Below are 23604 nucleotides of genomic sequence, written 5' to 3'. Positions count from 1 at the left end.
TCTTCCATTAGTTACAATGTATTAGGTTTTATGTGGCGGTCCTTGATCCACTTGGACTTCAGCTTTGTACAAGGCCATTAAAAAATAGATCAATTTGCATTTTTCTACATCAATTCTACATTTTTCTGACCACCAGTTGAATCAGCACCATGTTTTGAAAATGCTATCTTGGGAAGTCCCACACCCTCGGATCCCGGCCCGCAGCAGCTCTCTGCTCCCAAAACCCGTGGGAGAGAGACCTCACTGCCTGGTCAGGTGGGCACTCCTGAGGCTGCAGAGCGGAAGAGACCACCAACACTGCCCACCCCTGCCCACATCCCTGGCCCAAGAGGAAACTGTATAAGGCCTCTGGGCTCCCGTGGGAGAGGGCCCAGGAGAGGCAGGAGCCCTGCTTGAGACACCGCCGGAACCTGAAGGAAACAGACCGGATAAACAGTTCTCTGCACCCAAATCCCGTGGGAGGGAGAGCTAAACCTTCAGAGAGGCAGACACGCCTGAGAAACCAGAAGAGACTGCTCTCTGCACACATTACTGATTCCAGAGGAAAACACCAGAGGCCATCTGGAACCCTGGTGCACGGAGGCTCCCGGAAGAGGCGGCGCAGATCTTCCCGGTTGCTGCCACCGCAGAGAACCCGTGCGCAGCACCCCGCAAGCGAACTTGAGCCTCGGGACCACAGGTAAGACCAACTTTTCTGCTGCGAGTGACCTGTCTGGTGAACTCAAGACACAGGCCCACAGGAACAGCTGAAGACCTGTAGAGGGGCAAAACTACACACACGAAAGCAGAACACTCTGTCCCCATAACTGGCTGAAAGAAAACAGGAAAACAGGTCTACAGCACTCCTGACACACAGGCTTATAGGACAGTCTAGCCACTGTCAGAAATAGCAGAACAAAGTAACACTAGAGATAATCTGATGGCGAGAGGCAAGCGCAGGAACACAAGCAACAGAAACCAAGACTACATGGCATCATCGGAGCCCAATTCTCCCACCAAAACAAGCATGGAATATCCAAACACACCAGAAAAGCAAGATCTAGTTTCAAAATCATATTTGATCATGATGCTGGAGGACTTCAAGAAAGACGTGAAGAACTCCCTTAGAGAACAAGTAGAGGCCTACAGAGAGGAATCGCAAAAACCCCTGAAAAAATTCCAGGAAAACACAATCAAACAGTTGAAGGAATTAAAAATGGAAATAGAAGCAATCAAGAAAGAACGCATGGAAATAACCCTGGATATAGAAAACCAAAAAGAAGAGACAAGGAGCTGTAGATACAAGCTTCACCAACAGAATACAAGAGATGGAAGAGAGAATCTCAGGAGCAGAAGATTCCATAGAAATCATTGACTCAACTGTCAAAGATAATGTAAAAAGTGGAAAAAGCTACTGGTCCAAAACATACAGGAAATCCAGGACTCAATGAGAAGATCAAACCTAAGGATAATAGGTATAGAAGAGAGTGAAGACTCCCAGCTCAAAGGACCAGTAAATATCTTCAACAAAATCATAGAAGAAAACTTCCCTAACCTAAAAAAGAGATACCCATAGGCATACAAGAAGCCTACAGAACTCCAAATAGATTGGACCAGAAAAGAAACACCTCCCGTCACATAATAGTCAAAACACTAAACGCACAAAATAAAGAAAAGAATATTAAAAGCAGTAAGGAAAAAGGTCAAAGTAACATATAAAGGCAGACCTATCAGAATCACACCAGACTTTTCGCCAGAAACTATGAAGGCCAGAAGATCCTGGACTGATGTCATACAGACCCTAAGAGAACACAAATGCCAGCCCAGGCTACTATATCCTGCAAAACTCTCAATTAACATAGATGGAGAAACCAAGATATTCCATGACAAAACCAAATTTACACAATATCTTTCTACAAATCCAGCACTACAAAGGATAATAAATGGTAAAGCCCAACATAAGGAGGCAAGCTATACCCTAGAAGAGGCAAGAAACTAATAGTCTTGGCAACAAAACAAAGAGAAGAAAAGCACACAAACACAACCTCACATCCAAATATGAATATAACAGGAAGCAATAATCACTATTCCTTAATATCTCTCAACATCAATGGCCTCAACTCCCCAATAAAAAGACATAGATTAACAAACTGGATACGCAACGAGGACGCTGCATTCTGCTGCCTACAGGAAACACACCTCAGAGACAAAGACAGACACTACCTAAGGGTGAAAGGCTGGGAAACAACTTTCCAAGCAAATGGTCAGAAGAAGCAAGCTGGAGTAGCCATTCTAATATCAAATAAAATCAATTTTCAACTAAAAGTCATCAAAAAAGATAAGGAAGGACACTTTATATTCATCAAAGGAAAAATACACCAAGATGAACTCTCAATCCCTAAATATCTATGCCCCAAATACAAGGGCACCTACATACGTAAAAGAAACCTTACTAAAGCTCAAACACACATTACCTCACACAATAATAGTAGGAGATTTCAACACCCCTCTCATCAATGGACAGATCATGGAAACAGAAATTAAACAGAGACATAGACAGACTAAGAGAAGTCATGAGCCAAATGGACTTAACGGATATTTATAGAACGTTTCTACCCTAAAAGCAAAAAGGATATACCTTCTTCTCAGCTCCTCATGGTATTTTCTCCAAAATTGACCATATAATTGGTCAAAAAAACGGGCCCTCAACAGGTACAGAAAGATAGAAATAATCCCATCGTGCTATCGGACCACCACGGCCCAAAGCTGGTCTTCAATAACAATAAGGAAGAATGCCCACATATACGTGGAAATTGAACAATGCTCTACTCAATGATAACCTGGTCAAGGAAGAAATAAAGAAAGAAATTAAAAACTTTTTAGAATTTAATGAAAAATGAAGATTTTTACAACATACCCAAACTTATGGGACACAATGAAAGCTGTGCTAAAGAGGAAAACTCATAGCTGAGTGCCTGCAGAAAAAACAGGAAAGAGCATATGTCAGCAGCTTGACAGCACACCTAAAAGCTCTAGAACAAAAAGAAGCAAATACACCCAGGAGGAGTAGAAGGCAGGAAATAATCAAACTCAGAGCTGAAATCAACCAAGTAGAAACAAAAAAGGACCATAGAAAGAATCAACAGAACCAAAGTTGGTTCTTTGAGAAAATCAACAAGATAGATAAACCCTTAGCCAAACTAATGAGAGGACAAAGAGGGTGGGACCAAATAAACAAAATCAGAAATGAAAAGGGTGACATAACTACAGATTCAGAGGAAATTCAAAAAATCATCAGATCTTACTATAAAAGCCTATATTCAACAAAACTTGGAAATCTGCAGGAAATGGATAATTTCCTAGACAGATACCAGGTACCGAAGTTAAATCAGGAACAGATAAACCAGTTAAACAACCCCATAATTCCTAAGGAAATAGAAGCAGTCATTAAAGGTCTCCCAACCAAAAAGAGCCCAGGTCCAGACGGGTTTAGTGCAGAATTCTATCAGACTTTCATAGAAGACCTCATACCAATATTATCCAAACTATTCCACAAAATTGAAACAGATGGAGCACTACCGAATTCCTTCTAGGAAGCCACAATTACTCTTATACCTAAACCACACAAAGACCCAACAAAGAAAGAGAACTTCAGACCAATTTCCTTATGAACATCAGCGCAAAAATACTCAACAAAAATTCTGGCAAACCCGAATCCAAGAGCACATCAAAACAATCATCCACCATGATCAAGTAGGCTTCATCCCAGGCATGCAGGGATGGTTTAATATACGGAAAACCATCAACGTGATCCATTATATAAACAAACTGAAAGAACAAAACCACATGATCATTTCATTAGATGCTGAGAAAGCATTTGACAAAATTCAACACCCCTTCATGATAAAAGTCCTGGAAAGAATAGGAATTCAAGGCCCATACCTAAACATAGTAAAAGCCATATACAGCAAACCAGTGGCTAACATTAAACTAAATGGAGAGAAACTTGAAGCAATCCCACTAAAATCAGGGACTAGACAAGGCTGCCCACTCTCTCCCTACTTATTCAATATAGTTCTTGAAGTTCTAGCCAGAGCAATCAGACAACAAAAGGAGGTCAAGGGGATACAGATCGGAAAAGAAGAAGTCAAAATATCACTATTTGCAGATGATATGATAGTATATTTAAGTGATCCCAAAAGTTCCACCAGAGAACTACTAAAGCTGATAAACAACTTCAGCAAAGTGGCTGGGTATAAAATTAACTCAAATAAATCAGTAGCCTTCCTCTACACAAAAGAGAAACAAGCCGAGAAAAGAAATTGGGAAACGACACCCTTCATAATAGACCCAAATAATATAAAATACCCGATTGTGACTTTTAACCAAGCAAGTAAAAAGATCTGTACAATAAGAACTTCAAGACACTGAAGAAAGAAATTGAAGAAGACCTCAGAAGGTGGAAAGATCTCCCATGCTCATGGATTGGCAGGATTAATATAGTAAAAATGGCCATTTTACCAAAAGCGATCTACAGATTCAATGCAATCCCCATCAAAATACCAATCCAATTCTTCAAAGGGTTAGACAGAACAATTTGCAAATTCATCTGGAATAACAAAAAACCCAGGATAGCTAAAACTATCCTCAACAAAAAAGGACTTCAGGGGGAATCACTATCCCTGAACTCAAGCAGTATTACAGAGCAATAGTGATAAAAACTGCATGGTATTGGTACAGAGACAGACAGATAGACCAATGGAACAGAATTGAAGACCCAGAAATGAACCCACACACCTATGGGCACTTGATTTTTGACAAAGGAGCCAAATCCATCCAATGGAAAAAAGATAGCATTTTCAGCAAATGGTGCTGGTTCAACTGGAGGTCAACATGTAGAAGAATGCAGATCGATCCATGCTTATCACCCTGTACAAAGCTTAAGTCCAAGTGGATCAAGGACCTCCACATCAAACCAGACACACTCAAACTAATAGAAGAAAAACTAGGGAAGCATCTGGAACACATGGGCACTGGAAAAAATTTCCTGAACAAAACACCAATGGCTTATGCTCTAAGATCAAGAATCGACAAATGGGATCTCATAAAACTGCAAAGCTTCTGTAAGGCAAAGGACACTGTGGTTAGGGACAAAACGGCAACCAACAGATTGGGAAAAGATCTTTACCAATCCTACAACAGATAGAGGCCTTATATCCAAAATATACAAAGAACTCAAAAAGTTAGACCGCAGGGAAACAAATAACCCTATTAAAAAATGGGGTTCAGAGCTAAACAAAGAATTCACAGCTGAGGAATGCCGAATGGCTGAGAAACACCTAAAGAAATGTTCAACAGCTTTAGTCATCAGGGAAATGCAAATCAAAACAACCCTGAGATTTCACCTCACACCAGTGAGAATGGCTAAGATCAAAAACTCAGGTGACAGCAAATGCTGGCGAGGATGTGGAGAAAGAGGAACACTCCTCCATTGTTGGTGGGATTGCAGACTGGTACAACCATTCTGGAAATCAGCCTGGAGGTTCCTCAGAAAATTGGACATTGAACTGCCTGAGGATCCAGCTATACCTCTCTTGGGCATATACCCAAAAGATGCCCCAACATATAAAAAAGACACGTGCTCCACTATGTTCATCGCAGCCTTATTTATAATAGCCAGAAGCTGGAAAGAACCCAGATGCCCTTCAACAGAGGAATGGATACAGAAAATGTGGTACATCTACACAATGGAATATTACTCAGCTATAAAAAACAATGACTTTATGAAATTCGTAGGCAAATGGTTGGAACTGGAAAATATCATCCTGAGTGAGCTAACCCAATCACAGAAAGACATACATGGTATGTACTCATTGATAAGTGGCTATTAGCCCAAATGCTTGAATTACCCTAGATGCCTAGAACAAATGAAACTCAAGACGGATGACCAAAAATGTGAATGCTTCACTCCTTCTTTAAAAGGGGAACAAGAATACCCTTGGCAGGGAAGAGAGAGGCAAAGATTAAAACAGAGACTGAAGGGCCACCCATTCAGAGCCTGCCCCACATGTGGCCCATATATATACAGCCACCCAATTAGACAAGATGGATGAAGCAAAGAAGTGCAGAAGTGTAGATCGCTCCTGAGAGACACAGCCAGAATACAACAAATACAGAGGCGAATGCCAGCAGCAAACCACTGAACTGAGAACGGGACCCCCGTTGAAGGAATCAGAGAAAGAACTGGAAGAGCTTGAGGGGCTTGAAACCCCATATGTACAACAATGCCAAGCAACCAGAGCTTCCAGGGACTAAGCCACTACCTAAAGACTGTACATGGACTGACCCTGGACTCTGACCTCATAGGTAGCAATGAATATCCTAGTAAGAGCACCAGTGGAAGGGAAGCCCTGGGTCCTGCTAAGACTGAACCCCAGTGAACTAGACAGTTGGGGGAGGGCGGCAATAGGGGAGGGTGGGGAGGGGAACACCCATAAGGAAGGAGAGGGGGAGAGGGATGTTTGCCGGAAACCGGGAAAGGAAATAAAATACAAAAAATATTAAAGAAATACACAAGATAAAAAAAAAAAAAAAAAAAAGATAAAAAAAAAAAAAAAAAAAAAAGAAAATGCTATCTTTTTTCCATTGGGTGGATTTGGCTCCTTTGTCAAAAATCAAGTGACCATAGGTGTGTGGATTCATTTCTGGATCTTCAATCCCATTCCATTGATCAACCTGCCTATCTCTATACTAATACCATACAGTTTTTATCTTGATTGCTCTGTGATACTGCCTGAGGTCAGGGATGGTTACCTCCCCAGAAGTTCTTTTATTGTTGAGGATAGTTTTTGCTATCCTGGGTTTTTTGTTATTCCAAATGAATTTGCAAATTGCTCTTTACAACTTTATGAAGAATTGAGTTGGAATTTGGATGGGGATTGCATTGAATCTGTACATTGCTTTTGGCAAATAGTGATATTTTGACTTCTTCCTTTTTCAATCTGTATGGTTTTGACCTATTTTGTTGTCTAATTGCTCTGGTTAGCACTTCAAGTACCATACTGAATAGATAGGGAGAAAGTGGGCAGCATTCTCTAGTCCCTGATTTTAGTAGAATTGCTTCAAGTTTCTCTCCATTTAGTTTGGTGTTGGCTACTGGTTTGCTGTATATTGCTTTTACTATGTTTAGGTATGGGCCTTGAATTCCTGTTCTTTCCAAGACTTTTAACATGAAGGGGTATAGAATTTTGCCAAATGCTTTCTCAGCATCTAATGGGATGAGCATATGGGATTTTTTTCTTTGAATTTGTTTAAATAGTAGATTACATTGATGGGTTTTTGTATATTGAACCATCCCTGCATCGCTGGGATGAAGGCTACTTGATAAAGATGGATGATAGTTTTGATGTGCTCTTGGATTCGGTTTGCAAGAATTTTACTGAGTATTTTGCATTGATGTTCATAAGGAAGATTGGTCTGAATTTCTCTCTCTTTTTGGAGTCTTCGTGTGGTTTAGGTATAAGTGTAATTGTGGCTTCATAGAACAACTTAGGTAGTGTTCCTTCTGTTTCTATTTTGTAGAATAATTTGAAGAGTATTGGTATTAGGTCTTCTTTGAATGTCTGATAGAATTCTGCATGAAATCCATCTGGTCCTGGGATTTCTTTGGTTGGGAGAGTTTTAATGGCTGCTCCTATTTCTTTAGATGTTATGAAACTGTTTATATGACTTATATGATCCTGATTTAAATTTTGTACCTGGTATCTACCCAGAAAATTGTCCACTTCCTTGAGATTTTCCAGTTTTGTTGAGTAGTAGGCTTTTGTAGTAGGATCTGATGATTTTTTCTGAATTTCTCCAGTTTCTGTTGTTATGTCTCCCTTTTTATTCCTGTTTTTGTTAATTTGGATACTGTTTCTGTGCTGTCTGGTTTGTCTGGCTAAAGGTTTGGCAATTTTATTGATTTTTTTCAGTGAACCATCTCCTGGCTTTGTTGATTCTTTGTATACTTCTTTTTATTTTTATTTGGTTGATTTCGACCCTGAGTCTGACTAGTTCCTGCCTTCTACTCCTCTGGGGTGTATTTGCTTCCTTTAGTTCTAGAGCTTTCAGATGTGCTCTCATGGTGGCGGCGGATGCTCTCTCCAGTTTCATTTGGAGGCACTCAGATCTTACTGATTTTGTCAAAGAATCAGCTCTTACTTTTGTTGATTCTTTGTATAGTTCTTTTTTTTTCTACTTAGTTTATTTTAGCTCTGAGTTTGATTATTTCCTGCCATTCACCACTCTTGTGTGCATTTGCTTCTTTTTGTTCTAGAGCTTTCGGTTGTGCTGTGAAGCTGTTAGTGTATGCTCTCTCCAGTTTCTGCTTCAAGGCCCTCAGAGCTATGAGTTTTCCTGTTAGCACTGTTTTCATTGTGTCCCATAAGTTTGCTTATGTTGTGCCTTCATTTTCATTAAATTCTAAAAAGTCTTCAATTTCTATCTTTATTTTTTCCTTGACCAAGTTCTCATTAAGTAGGGCATTGTTCAGCTTCCATGTGTATGTGAACTTTCTTTTGTTTCTGTTGTTATTAAAGACAAGCCTTAGACTGTGGTGATCAAATAGGATACATGGGATTATTTCATTCTTCTTGTATCAGTTGAGGCCTGTTTTGTGTCCAAATATATGGTCAATTTTGGAGAAGGTACTGTGAGGTGCTGAAAAGAATGTATATTCTTTTGTTTTAAAATGAAATGTTCCACAGATGTCTGTTAAATCTATTTGATCATAACATATGGTAGTTTCATTGTGTCTCTGTTTAGTTTCTGTTTCCATGATTTGTCCATTGATGAGAGTGGGGTGTTGAAGTCTCTGATTATTATTGTGTGAGGTGCTATGTGTGCTTTGAGCTTTAGTAAAGTTTCTTATATCAATGTGGGTGCCCTTGCATTTGAAGCATAGATGTTCATAATTGAGAGTTCACCTTGGGGATTTTTTTTTCTTTGATGAATATGAAGTGTCCTTCCTTATCTTTTTCATAACTTTTGGTTGAAAGTCAAATTTATTCAATATTACAATGGCTACTCCAATCTGTTTCTTGGGAGCATTTGCTTGGAAATTTTTTTTTTCAGCTTTTAACTCTGAAGTAATGTCTGTCTTTGTCTCTGAAGTGTTTTTCCTGTATGTAGCAAAATCCTGGGTCCTATTTAAGTATCCAGTTTGTTAGTCTATGTCTTTTTATTGGGTAATTAAGTCCATTGATGTTAAGAGATATTAAAAATAGTGATTTTATTCCTCTTGTTATTTTTGTTGTTAGAGGTGGAATTAAATATGTGTGGATATCTTCTTTGGGGTTTGTTGAAATAAAATTAATTTCTTGCTTTTTCTATGGTGTATTTTCCCTCCTTCTGTTGGAGTTTTCCATCTATTATGATTTTAGAGCTGAATTTCTGGAAAGATATTGTGTAGATTTGGTTTTTCAAATGGAATATCTTGGTTTCTCCATCTATTTTAATAGTTTTCCTGGATATACTGTCCTTGACTGACATTTGTGTTCTCTTAGGGTCTGTGTGACATCTGCCCAGGATCTTGTAGCTTTCACAGTCTCTGTTGAGAAGTCTGTGGTAAATCTGATAGGTCTGCCTTTATATGTTACTTGACCTTTTTCCCTTAATGCTTTTAATATTCTTTCTTTGTTTTGGGTGTTTGGTGTTTTGACTATTATGTGACAGGAGGAATTTCTTTTCTGGTCCAATCTATTTGGTGTTCTGTAGGCTTCTTGTATGTTCACGGGCATCTCTTTCTTTAGGTTAGGGAACTTTTCTTCTATAATTTTATCTCTTGTATTCTGTTGGTGATGTTTAAATGTTTACATCTATGACTTCTGATATCCTTCCTCTGTTTTCTATCTCCAGGGCTGTCTCCCTTTGTGATTTCTTTATTGCTTCTATTTCCATTTTTGTATCCTGGTTGGTTTTGTTCAATACCTTCACCTGTTGGTTGGATTTTCCTGTAATTCTTTAAGGGATTTTTGTGTTTCCTCTTTAATGGCTTCTACCTGTTTACCTGTATTCTCCTGTATTTCTTAAAGTTCTCTATCATCATCATGAGATATGATTTTAAATCCAAATCTTGCTTTTCCAATGTGTTGGGGTATCTAAGACTTGCTGTGGTGAGAGAACTGGTTTCTAAAGATGCCAAGTGGCCTTGGTTTCTATTGCTTAGGTTCTTCTGCTTGCCATCTGGTTATCTCTGGTGTTAGTTGGTTTTGCTGTCTCTGACTAAAGCTTGTCCTTCCTGTCTGCCTGTAAGCCTGTGGTCTTAGGAGTAAGGGAACTCCTGAGAAACCAGCTCTCTCCAAGGCAGGATATGGCTAATAAGGGCTGTGGGATAGCCTTAGCTCTGGGGTGCAAATGAAGACCAGAAGGATCCTGTCCCTGGATGCACCAAGGTTCCTGTGCCTGTTGTGTTCCTTGGGAGTCCTTTTTTGGATAGTTATTAGAGCTAAAGTGGTGGTCTAACCTGTGGGCCTAGGAGTGAGAGCACTCCTGGCAGACCAGCTTTCTCAGGACTGAGACTCAGGATTTTGAATGTACCCTTCTCTATTATGTATTGTCACCACAGAGTATGAAAGAATGGGGCAATGAGGGTGGCTTCAAGCATGTCTTATTATATCCCTTAGAGGAAATGTTGAGAGGAGTTTGGGAAAAAATGAGGTGGGGGTTGTGATCAAGTGTGTCTGTCTAGGACTCAGATGTGGTGAGCAAGGTTCCTCCCTACACTCTTTGTGCCAATTATGTCATCCTGTTGTGTCATATGAGGAAGGGCATGCATAACCCGAGTTTCTAAATATGGTAAACCTTGAAGAGTTCTTCAAAGAGAATACTAAATAATGTCATCACGGGTTATTTAGCATCCACCCAGTGTTATAAAGTAATAAAACTGTCTACAGAGGATTTTTACTTTCAGTTTCTAAAACGTTTATCCCCAAACATGTAGAATAAATTGGCAAACAACTTCATTTCTTATACTGCTGTAGTTTTCCCATGCCCACTCTCATTTTTATGTTTATTATTATTATTATCATCATCATCATCATCATCATTATTATTAAAACTTTTTGAAATACGGTTTCTGTGGGTACCAATCCTTGCCTGTGATGGAACTGATGGTATAGACCAGGCTAGTCTTGAACTCACAGATATCTGCCTACCTCTCCCCCCACCCCTAGCCCCCATCCCCCACCCTCCACCCTCCACCACCCAGTCCTGGGATTAGGGATGTATTCCACCAGGTCCAGTGTTTTATTTTTTTAAAAGAGGGGATTGCATGTGGCACAGGTTGACCTGGAACTCACTCTGTAGTCCAGGCTAACACAATATTGAGTAATGAGGGAGTAAAACAGTTATTTTATGAATGCTTCTTTATCGACAGCTGCCTCTGCTTACAAAGAGAGGAATCGGGTTACTTTAGAATTTGCTGCTTAGAAGTAGGACAGCTAATCATTCTTGGTTTTGTTAGTTGGTAATCACTAAGTTCCAAATTATCTTCTCCAGAGAGTCCTCTGAAGACTTTTATGTGGAGGAAACAACCACCCCCCACATCCATCTGAAAAACATAAAAGAAGAAAAGAAGAGAGAGAGAGAGAGAGAGAGAGAGAGAGAGAGAGAGAGAGATCACATGGATCTCAATTCAATGACAAATCTTCATTCTTGTCAAGAGGAGATGTGCCAAGCTCTTCAGAAACAACACTTCTGGTCCAAGGCAGCACCGATGAACTGAAGTCCCATCAACCCTTACTTTAATAGAGAGCAGCTGATAGGATGGCAGAAAACATATTTCCTAGATTATTTTTAATACCTTTTGATAAAGATTTTGTTCAATTTTTTGTATAAATGTTTTGCCTGCGTGTATTTAAGTGCAGCACATGTATGCAGTACCTGAAGATGTCAGAGGAGACTGTTAACGCCACTTGAACTGGACTCAGATGTCTTCAGAACTGCCATGTGGGTGCTGAGACCCAAACCCAGGATCTCTACAAGAACATCCGGTGCTCCTACCCACTTATCCATTTCTCCATCTGGATTTCACTCTTATACCTTCAGTTAAAATCTTAGAACAGATTACATTCCTGAGTTACATTTCATTTTCATGGTACCTACAGGAAAAGCAGACAGCAGCCTGTGCTTTTTGGTGATTCTTTTTCCTGACTTCAAAATTGGGGAAAAAAATTACCACAAAGTTTGATAAGGGAAAAAAACTCAGATTTGATTTATAAAGTATGAACTATATGGTGCCCATATCTTTGCTGTATTATAGCATACTTTGTGAATGCCCACCAGGGCATTCCTTTGGAAAGTTAAAAAAAAAAAAAAAAAAGGAATCCTAGGAACCATCTGAGCAACACACACAATGGTTTTGTTTGGTTGTTTGGTTTGGTTTGGGTTGGTTTGGGTTGGTTTGGGTTGGTTTGGGTTTTTGGCATGAGTCTGGGACCTAAAATAACAAGATTAAGAATTGCCACTTTGTTCTTTATTAAATAACAAAAGTTTGATGTAGCACAGTTGACATTGTACTCTGATATCCCTCCTTCCTTAATTTAAAATGCTACTAACCAAAGTATTCCATTATATAGGGCGCTATGGTGCTTCTCTCTCTCTCTCTCTCTCTCTCTCTCTCTCTCTCTCTCTCTCCTCCTCTCTCTCTCTGGGTCTCTCTCTCTCTCTCTCTCTCTCTCTCTCTGTGAGTGTGTGTGTGTGTTTGTGAGATCATTGACTTCTGAACATAGAGCTGAAGAAAATTTTCTGTATTCACAAAGTAAAACAAGATCACTATCCTGTCATCCAATGGATTTGGGGATCTTCCACTTGCAAGTGTCTTAATTAAAGACCAGTGGTAGAAATGGAGCTACAGTTGCAGCAACCGGAAACAATCACATCCCTGCTTGAGGGAGGTCTGTGTCTAACCTTAATGAAGTAATTTTGTCCAGCAACGACTTGAGATTTATACTCAATGGCTTTGAATTTTTCATATTTTGCATTGATTTTTCTCTTCAAGCAATGCTCTGACCTTATAAGGAAAAAAAATAATAGATAATGTTAAGGCGGCGTTGTCTCAGTTTATCTGAGTCATAAATCTGGGAACCTTATCCTCCTGAGAATCCTCAGAGATGCTGATGAGCCTGGGCTGGCTGCTCAAGCCTCTAGCCTCTAATCCCTGAACTTGGAAGACTGAGGCAGGAGAATGTTAGTCAAGAGCAGCTTGAGCTACATAGAAAGTTCCAGGCTAGTTGGGTACCTATTTCATCTTGCCTCACAAAAAAAAACACACACACACACACACACACACACACACACACACACACACACACACATTGGCTCAAAATGAAAATAAAGCAAAAAAAAAAAAACAAAAAAAACCATATAGTCATAATTTGCAATTGGTTCTCCAATAGGTACATGTAAATTTGATCAATAAATTCAAAGTAAACAACACATAGTGGAGATATGTTAATATCGGGTCTCATTCTGCTTCTCTAGAGCTGCAAGAACACAATTCTAAATTAATTTAGTTACTGAAGATGTAGTCTACAAATGGTATAATTATCAAGATAAGCCATTCCAGTAGCTTCCTAACGTAAAAATTATATGACCAAACTTTATTTTATATATGTATGAAATCCTCAAAGATCTAATGAGAATATCATATTCAAAAGTTACCCTAGCCCTGCCCTCAGCAGCTCTCTGCTCCCAGGCCCCCTGGAGGGGAGTTCTCGCCGCCTGGTCGGGCGGGCACTCCTGAGGCAGCAGAGCGGAGGAGACCACCAACACTGCCCACCCCTGCCCACATCCCTGGCCCAGGAGGAAACTGTATACGGCCTCTGGGTACCAGTAGAGGAGGGCCCAGGAGCAGCAGGTCCACTGCGTCTGAGACACCGCACCTGAAGGGACCGACCGGATAAACAGTTCTCTGCACCCAAATCCCGTGGGAGGGAGAGCTAAACCTTCAGAGAGGCAGATCGCCTGGGAAACCAGAAGAGGCTGCACGCTGCACACAATACTTATCCCAGAGGAAAACACCAAAAGCTATCTGGAACCCTGGTGCACGGAACCTCCCGGAAAGGGCGGGAGATCTTCCTGGTTAGTGAGGCCCTGGAGAGCTCATAGGCAACACCCTCAAGCAAACTTGAGCCTCGGGACCACAGGTAAGACCAACTTTCTGCTACAAACGACTTGCCTGGTGAACTCAAGACACAGGCCCACAGGAACAGCTGAAGACCTGTAGAGAGGAAAAACTACACACCGAAAACAGAACACTCTGTCCCCATAACTGGCTGAAAGAAAACAGGAAAACAGGTCTACAGCACTCCTGAAACACAGGCTTATAAGACAGTCTAGCCACTGTCAGAAATAGCAGAACAAAGTAACACTAGAGATAATCTGATGGTGAGAGGCAAGCGCAGGAACCCAAGCAACAGAAACCAAGACTACATGGCATCATCGGAGCCCAATTCTCCCACCAAAGCAAACATGGAATATCCAAACATACCAGAAAAGCAAGATCTAGTTTCAAAATCATATTTTATCATGATGTTGGAGGACTTCAAGAAAGACATGAAGAACTCCCTTAGAGAAACACAGGAAAACATAAATAAACAAGTAGAAGCCTACAGAGAGGAATCACAAAAATTCGTAAAAGAATTCCAGGAAAATATAAATAAACAAGTAGAAGCCCTTGGAGAGGAGTCACAAAAATCCCTAAAAGAATTCCAGGAAAACATAAATAAACAAGTAGAAGCCCATAGAGAGGGGTCACAAAAATCCCTGAAAGAATTCCAGGAAAACACAATCAAACAGTTGAAGGAATTAAAAATGGAAATAGAAGCAATCAAGAAAGAACGCATGGAAACAACCCTGGATATAGAAAACCAAAAGAAGAGACAAGGAGCTGTAGATACAAGCTCACCAACAGAATACAAGAGATGGAAGAGAGAATCTCAGGAGCAGAAGATTCCATAGAAATCATTGACTCAACTGTCAAAGATAATGAAAAGCGGAAAAAGCTACTGGTCCAAAACATACAGGAAATCCAGGACTCAATGAGAAGATCAAACCTAAGGATAATAGGTATAGAAGAGAGTGAAGACTCCCAGCTCAAAGGACCAGTAAATATCTTCAACAAAATCATAGAAGAAAACTTCCCTAACCTAAAAAAAGAGATACCCATAGGCATACAAGAAGCCTACAGAACTCCAAATAGATTGGACCAGAAAAGAAACACCTCCCACCACATAATAGTCAAAACACCAAAGGCACAAAATAAAGAAAGAATATTAAAAGCAGTAAGGGAAAAAGGTCAAGTAACATATAAAGGCAGACCTATCAGAATCACACCAGACTTCTCGCCAGAAACTATGAAGGCCAGAAGATCCTGGACTGATGTCATACAGACCCTAAGAGAACACAAATGCCAGCCCAGGTTACTGTATCCTGCAAAACTCTCAATCAACATAGATGGAGAAACCAAGATATTCCATGACAAAACCAAATTTACACAATATCTTTCTACAAATCCAGCGCTACAAAGGATAATAAATGGTAAAGCCCAACATAAGGAGGCAAGCTATACCCTAGAAAAAAAGCAAAAAACTAATCGCCTTGGCAACAAAACAAAGAGAAGAAAAGCACACAAACATAACCTCACATCCAAATATGAATATAACAGGAAGCAATAATCACTATTCCTTAATATCTCTCAACATCAATGGCCTCAACTCCCCAATAAAAAGACATAGATTAACAAACTGGATACGCAACGAGGACGCTGCATTCTGCTGCCTACAGGAAACACACCTCAGAGACAAAGACAGACACTACCTCAGAGTGAAAGGCTGGAAAACAACTTTCCAAGCAAATGGTCAGAAGAAGCAAGCTGGAGTAGCCATTCTAATATCAGATAAAATCAATTTTCAACTAAAAGTCATCAAAAAAGATAAGGAAGGACACTTCATATTCATCAAAGGAAAAATCCACCAAGATGAACTCTCAATCCTAATTATCTATGCCCCAAATACAAGGGCACTCTCATCAATGGACAGATCATGGAAACAGAAATTAAGCAGAGACGTAGACAGACTAAGAGAAGTCATGAGACAAATGGACTTAACAGATATTTATAGAACATTCTATCCTAAAGCAAAAGGATATACCTTCTTCTCAGCTCCTCATGGTACTTTCTCCAAAATTGACCATATAATTGGTCAAAAAACGGGCCTCAACAGGTACAGAAAGATAGAAATAATCCCATGCGTGCTATCAGACCACCACGGCCTAAAGCTGGTCTTCAATAACAATAAGGGAAGAATGCCCACATATACGTGGAAATTGAACAATGCTCTACTCAATGATAACCTGGTCAAGGAAGAAATAAAGAAAGAAATAAAAAACTTTTTAGAATTTAATGAAAATGGAGGTACAACATACCCAAACTTATGGGACACAATGAAAGCTGTGCTAAGAGGAAAACTCATAGCGCTGAGTGCCTGCAGAAAGAAACAGGAAAGAGCATATGTCAGCAGCTTGACAGCACACCTAAAAGCTCTAGAACAAAAAGAAGCAAATACACCCAGGAGGAGTAGAAGGCAGGAAATAATCAAACTCAGAGCCGAAATCAACCAAGTAGAAACAAAAAGGACCATAGAAAGAATCAACAGAACCAAAAGTTGGTTCTTTGAGAAAATCAACAAGATAGATAAACCCTTAGCCAGATTAACGAGAGGACACAGAGAGTGTGTCCAAATTAACAAAATCAGAAATGAAAAGGGAGACATAACTACAGATTCAGAGGAAATTCAAAAAATCATCAGATCTTACTATAAAAGCCTATATTCAACAAAACTTGAAAATCTGCAGGAAATGGACAATTTCCTAGACAGATACCAGGTACCGAAGTTCAATCAGGAACAGATAAACCAGTTAAACAACCCCATAACTCCTAAGGAAATAGAAGCAGTCATTAAAGGTCTCCCAACCAAAAAGAGCCCAGGTCCAGACGGGTTTAGTGCAGAATTCTATCAGACCTTCATAGAAGACCTCGTACCAATATTATCCAAACTATTCCACAAAATTGAAACAGATGGAGCACTACCAAATTCCTTCCATGAAGCCACAATTACTCTTATACCTAAACCACACAAAGACCCAACAAAGAAAGAGAACTTCAGACCAATTTCCCTTATGAATATCGATGCAAAAATACTCAATAAAATTCTGGCAAACTGAATACAAGAGCACATCAAAAAACAATCATCCACCATGATCAAGTAGGCTTCATCCCAGGCATGCAGGGATGGTTTAATATACGGAAAACCATCAACGTGATCCATTATATAAACAAACTGAAAGAACAAAAAACCATGATCATTTCATTAGATGCTGAGAAAGCATTTGACAAAATTCAACACCCCTTCATGATAAAAAAGTCCTGGAAAGAATAGGAAGTCAAGGCCCATACCTAAACATAGTAAAAAGCTACATACAGCAAACCAGTTGCTAACATTAAACTAAATGGAGAGAAACTTGAAGCAATCCCACTAAAAATCAGGGACTAGACAAGGCTGCCCACTCTCTCCCTACTTATTCAATATAGTTCTTGAAGTTCTAGCCAGAGCAATCAGACAACAAAAGGAGGTCAAGGGGATACAGATCGAAAAGAAGAAGTCAAAATATCACTATTTGCAGATGATATGATAGTATATTTAAGTGATCCCAAAAAGTTCCACCAGAGAACTACTAAAGCTGATAAACAACTTCAGCAAAGTGGCTGGGTATAAAATTAACTCAAATAAATCAGTAGCCTTCCTCTACACAAAAAGAAACAAGCCGAGAAAGAAATTAGGGAAATGACACCCTTCATAATAGATCCAAATAATATAAAGTACCTCGGTGTGACTTTAACCAAGCAAGGGAAAGATCTGTACAATAAGAACTTCAAGACCCTGAAGAAAGAAATTGAAGAAGATCTCAGAAGATGGAAAGATCTCCCATGCTCATGGATTGGCAGGATTAATATAGTAAAAATGGCCATTCTACCAAAAGCAATCTACAGATTCAATGCAATCCCCATCAAAATACCAATCCAATTCTTCAAAGAGTTAGACAGAACAATTTGCAAATTCATCTGGAATAACAAAAAACCCAGGATAGCTAAAACTATCCTCAACAATAAAAGGACTTCAGGGAAATCACTATCCCAGAACTCAAGCAGTATTACAGAGCAATAGTGATAAAAACTGCATGGTATTGGTACAGAGACAGACAGATAGACCAATGGAATAGAATTGAAGACCCAGAAATGAACCCACACACCTATGGGCACTTGATTTTTGACAAAGGAGCCAAAACCATCCAATGGAAAAAAGATAGCATTTTCAGCAAATGGTGCTGGTTCAACTGGAGGTCAACATGTAGAAGAATGCAGATCGATCCATGCTTATCACCCTGTACAAAGCTTAAGTCCAAGTGGATAAAGGACCTCCACATCAAACCAGATACACTCAAACTAATAGAAGAAAAACTAAGGAAGCATTTGGAACACATGGGCACCGGAAATAATTTCCTGAACAAAACACCAATGGCTTATGCTCTAAGATCAAGAATCGACAAATGGGATCTCATAAAACTGCAAAGCTTCTGTAAGGCAAAGGACACTGTGGTTAGGACAAAACGGCAACCAACAGATTGGGAAAAGATCTTTACCAATCCTACAACAGTTAGAGGCCTTATATCCAAAATATACAAAGAACTCAAGAAGTTAGACCGCAGGGAGACAAATAACCCTATTAAAAAATGGGGTTCAGAGCTAAACAAAGAATTCACAGCTGAGGAATGCCGAATGTCCGAGAAACACCTAAAGAAATGTTCAACATCTTTAGTCATAAGGGAAATGCAAATCAAAACAACCCTGAGATTTCACCTCACACCAGTGAGAATGGCTAAGATCAAAAACTCAGGTGACAGCAGATGCTGGCGAGGATGTGGAGAAAGAGGAACACTCCTCCATTGTTGGTGGGATTGCAGACTGGTACAACCATTCTGGAAATCAGCCTGGAGGTTCCTCAGAAAATTGGACATTGAACTGCCTGAGGATCCAGCTATACCTCTCCTGGGCATATACCCAAAAGATGCCCCAACATATAAAAAAGACACGTGCTCCACTATGTTCATCGCAGCTTTATTTATAATAGCCAGAAGCTGGAAAGAACCCAGATGCCCTTCAACAGAGGAATGGATACAGAAAATGTGGTACATCTACACAATGGAATATTACTCAGCTATCAAAAACAATGACTTTATGAAATTCGTAGGCAAATGGTTGGAACTGGAAAATATCATTCTGAGTGAGCTAACCCAATCACAGAAAGACATACATGGTATGTACTCATTGATAAGTGGCTATTAGCCCAAATGCTCGAATTACCCTAGATGCCTAGAACAAATGAAACTCAAGACGGATGATCAAAATGTGAATGCAGATCGCTCCTGAGAGACACAGCCAGAATACAGCAAATACAGAGGCGTATGCCAGCAGGAAACCACTGAACTGAGAACAGGACCCCCATTGAAGGAATCAGAGAAAGAACTGGAAGAGCTTGAAGGAGCTCGAGACCCCATATGTACAGCAATGCCAAGCAACCAGAGCTTCCAGGGACTAAGCCACTACCCAAAGACTATACATGGACTGACCCTGGACTCTGACCTCATAGGTAGCAATGAATAGCCTAGTAAGAGCACCAGTCGAAGGGGAAGCCCTGGGTCCTGCTAAGACTGAACCCCCAGTGAACTAGACTGTTGGGGAGAGGGCAGCAATAGGGGGAGGGTTGGGAGGGGAACACCCATAAGGAAGGGGAGGGGGAGGGGATGTTTGCCCGAAACCAGGAAAGGGAATAACATTCAAAATGTATATAAGAAATACTCAAGTTAATAATAAAAAAAATAAAATAAAAAAAAATAAAAAAAAAAAAGAAATACTCAAGTTAATAATAATAATAATAATAATAATAATAATAATAATAATAATAAAAAGTTACCCTAGCCAGGCAGGATGACACGTTTCTGTATTCCGAGGTACTTGGAAGGCTAGAAGCAAAAGGATTATTTAAACATGTGAGGTTTGGACCACTCTGAGAAATCATTAAACCCATTTGCAAAATTACATTTATTCTAGATAACCAGATGACTGTTAAAAAATCATGAAAATGTGCTGTAATCTTTTATTACAAATAACTGTTTTTCACAATACATCCCTCTAAAGTCCTGGCTCCTGAAACATTTCAGGGCGATTTTTATTTCAGCCAATGTGAATATCAACTATGATTCATCTCTGTATATTTGTTTTTTAAAAAATTTTATGAACATTATTTTTGTTAGTCATTTTAGCTCTTTCTTCTTATAGGGAAAATGGATGTCTTCTCCTTGGCATTTTATTTTATTTTAATTTTATTTTAATTTAATTTTATTTTATTTTAAGGCCCTAGGTCCCCTAAGCCTTCTAGGATGACAGATATATCTGGTCCTACAGAAAAGTAAGTCATGGGTAGGAGGATAAACACTTCCAGAGACCTTAGAAGAAATGTGGACACATACACCTGTCTAACCCTCTTCAGTCAGACTTGCATTTTGTCTAGAACAACAAGTGACTCCTGTGCACATCTGAAGTTGAGAACACCAACTTGATGTGAGGATTCTAATGAAGAATTAATGATTAGATAGTCCTCAAAAATAAAATGCTCCAAAATATTTATTGAAATAAACCTATTGGGTGAGAACTATTTACCTTTAAATATTTAGTCACTGAATTTTAGGCCTGTGATCCCTCTAGGATGTTCAATGCCCCAAGCATGAAGATTTCCATCTAATCTACTCACTTAGAAGCTGATGGTACCTACCATAATGACGCATGCCTGTAATCCCAGAACGTGAGAAGTTGAAGCACCAGGAGTGCCTGGAGTTTGAGGCTAGCCTGAGTAACCTAAATGCTAGACCATCTAGCAGACCAAGTCTCAAAGAAACACACAAACTGACAAATAAACAAAAACAAAAACAAAACAAAAAGAACCCAAACTGTCCTGTCCTCCAGGATGATTACTTTTAAGGCCAAAACTATGTGATATAAGAAAATAGGCAACAGATTTCACACCTACCTCCATAAATTTGTAGGCATTTCACCTTTGTAAAACAGGTAACATGATACATCATTTTATATTTTATATTTTATATTTTATATTTATATATTTTTTATAGTTTTTACATAGTTAAGCAAGATGTACGAACTTGAGTTGTACTTTTCCTGTCATGGTTGGGTGGTCATAGCATCCTGGAATCAGCTTCAGAGATCTTTAACAACCTTAGGTGCCATCACACATCATCTTAAAATGTTGAGATTGGAGAATTCTATCAGTAATTAGAGTTCCTGGGATCAGATATTTGAGGTGTAGGGACGATCCAGCATGAACTTATCTACAACTCCTGGGAAACTGAGGCTGCAGTGGGAGTGTGGCTTGGCCGATTTTACACTTGGGGTGTTAAAATTTCTCTGAAATGCTTAATATCCTGCTTTTAGCTGTGTAAAAGTCTGAGCAAAACCCATGTGTGTCTGGTTGCTATCATTTCCCACACTCGGAACAAGGGGCCAAATTATGAATCAAATTTTGGAAGTTTGGTTTGGGATCAAGTTTTTTCCTGAAGTACATTGACTCACTTTGTCAGCAAGGTGGATTTCTGGTGTGGCAGGTCTGGCCCCTGACAAGCCTCCAGGCATCATCCTGATGAGTTGCTCCTTTGCTGGGCAGGGTGCTGAGAAGGAATGATCCGGCAAGCACTGAGAGTCAGGGTTTGAAAGGTATCTGTAAACTCCTCCGCTAATGTATCATCTCCACAGTATCAGAGGAACTGGGGAAATGAGTGTGGCCTCAGGCAAGTCTTACAGCATCCCTGAGAGGAAATGCTGAGTGGAGTTGGGGGAAAATGTGGTGGGGGACATGAGCAAATGTGTGTCATAATGTCATCCTGTTGTGTCATCTGAGGAAAGACATGTATAATCAGATTTCCTAAAAATGTTAAACCTTGAAGTGTTCCTTAAGGAGAATACTTAATAATGTCAAGGCTGGTTGCCTAGGATCCACCCAACTTTATAAAGATAACAAAACTGTCTACAGTGGATTTTTACTTGTAGGTTCAAAAACATTTAACTGCAAATATTTAGAAGCAAATGGCAAACATCTTCATTTCTTCTGCTGCTGTTCATTCTCTTGTTTTATGTTTTTATTTAGTTTTGTTTGAGACTTGGTTTCTCTGGGAAACACTGTGTGGATATCTTGGAATTCACACTCTCTCCATGCTGGCTGCAAACTCACAGAGATCACCCTGCCTCTGCCTCAGTGTTTGGATTAATGACATCCACCCACCACTATACTCACTGATTACAGTTTTAGAAGGTACTTCATGTAGCCGAGGCTATCCTGGAACTTACTATAAACCTTAAGTTTCTGCATCTCCTGCCTCCGCCTGCAGAGGGCTGGGATTACAGGCATAACCTAGAATGTCTGATCCTTCTGCCTTTGCTTATAGGTAACTTATCAGGTATTTTCCCAACCATGTCAAAGGAAAGGCTACACTTTAGAAGACTTGCTATGTGTCAAAGGTGAAGTGCTAAGGATACCAGGGAATAGGGCACAGCAAAGTGACAGAAGTTTACTACTCAGCTATGCCTGCCTACTGGGGTGATTCCTCAAGAGAGATAGGCCTGGATACATGTCAGTTCTGAGTGACAGACCAACGATATCTGTTATTTTATTGTGCTCTTCTGTATTTAAACAATTATAAAAAATTAAGATAAAAGTGAAATATACATCTAAAAACAAACAAAATCCTTCTTCCTAGGGTACTGACACTGTTGTAAAGACAAAGAAAGATACCTTTGTTAAATTACCTTTCTTTGCAGATTTTCTGGAAGTTTTGCAAAACATGAGAATGTTAAGATTCATCTTTAATGCTATGTGTCAAGTAACAAAGCCTTACTGGGTCAGTTTTGTAGATTCCTGTGAAGTTTGACTTACAGAAAAGAGATGCCTTCTAAAAGGAAGGCAAGCGGGGTTGGGGATTTAGCTCACTGGTAGAGGGCTTGCCTAGCAAGCGCAAGGCCCTGGGTTCAGTCCCCAGCTCCGAAAAGAAAAAAAAAAAAGGAAGGCAAGCAAACTTGGCTGAGGGTCCACTGACTGTTGGTATGTTCTGATGCTTTGGAGAAGAAGGAAGCAAACCCATGGGCCCTGAATGATGCAGACACATTGCACGCTTCCTTTTCTGCTCTGTGCTTTCCCCTATACAACCTCTTTGTACCCTATGAGTTGGCCAAGATGGATCTTTGCACATGACAGCCCCCCTCTGCTGTCATTTCCCCAAGCAGTGCTCCTTGAGTAAACCCTGGACTCCTCCCTACCAGCTGTCATCTCATGAACATTGACCTTTAAGCACCGAGAGACCAGGACTTCGGTAACCATTGGAACTTTGGCTCATGATTTCAGGGTACTTTTTTTCAAGGTGGAGAAGGCATGGTGGTAGGTGGGAGGCAGCTGATCTCATGAGTCT

The 23604-nt window shown here is 39.8% G+C and overlaps 1 protein-coding gene across 1 annotated transcript; it reads right to left on the bottom strand.

The window, feature by feature from the left end:
* Positions 1 to 11444: 11444 nt before the first annotated feature.
* Positions 11445 to 21781, bottom strand: LOC116897869 (cystatin-A-like). Its single transcript, XM_032899277.1, is given in 4 exon segments — positions 11445 to 11485; positions 11488 to 11569; positions 12928 to 13025; positions 21715 to 21781. Coding segments are annotated over 4 exon segments (288 nt in total).
* Between the last annotated feature and the right edge of the window lie 1823 nt (positions 21782 to 23604).

The sequence above is a fragment of the Rattus rattus genome, chromosome 4 (genome assembly GCF_011064425.1).
Source record: "Rattus rattus isolate New Zealand chromosome 4, Rrattus_CSIRO_v1, whole genome shotgun sequence".
In the NCBI taxonomy this organism is placed as follows: Eukaryota; Metazoa; Chordata; class Mammalia; order Rodentia; family Muridae; genus Rattus; species Rattus rattus.
The sequence above is the reverse complement of the archived record's forward strand: the minus strand, read 5'-3'. Positions and strand labels throughout refer to the sequence as shown.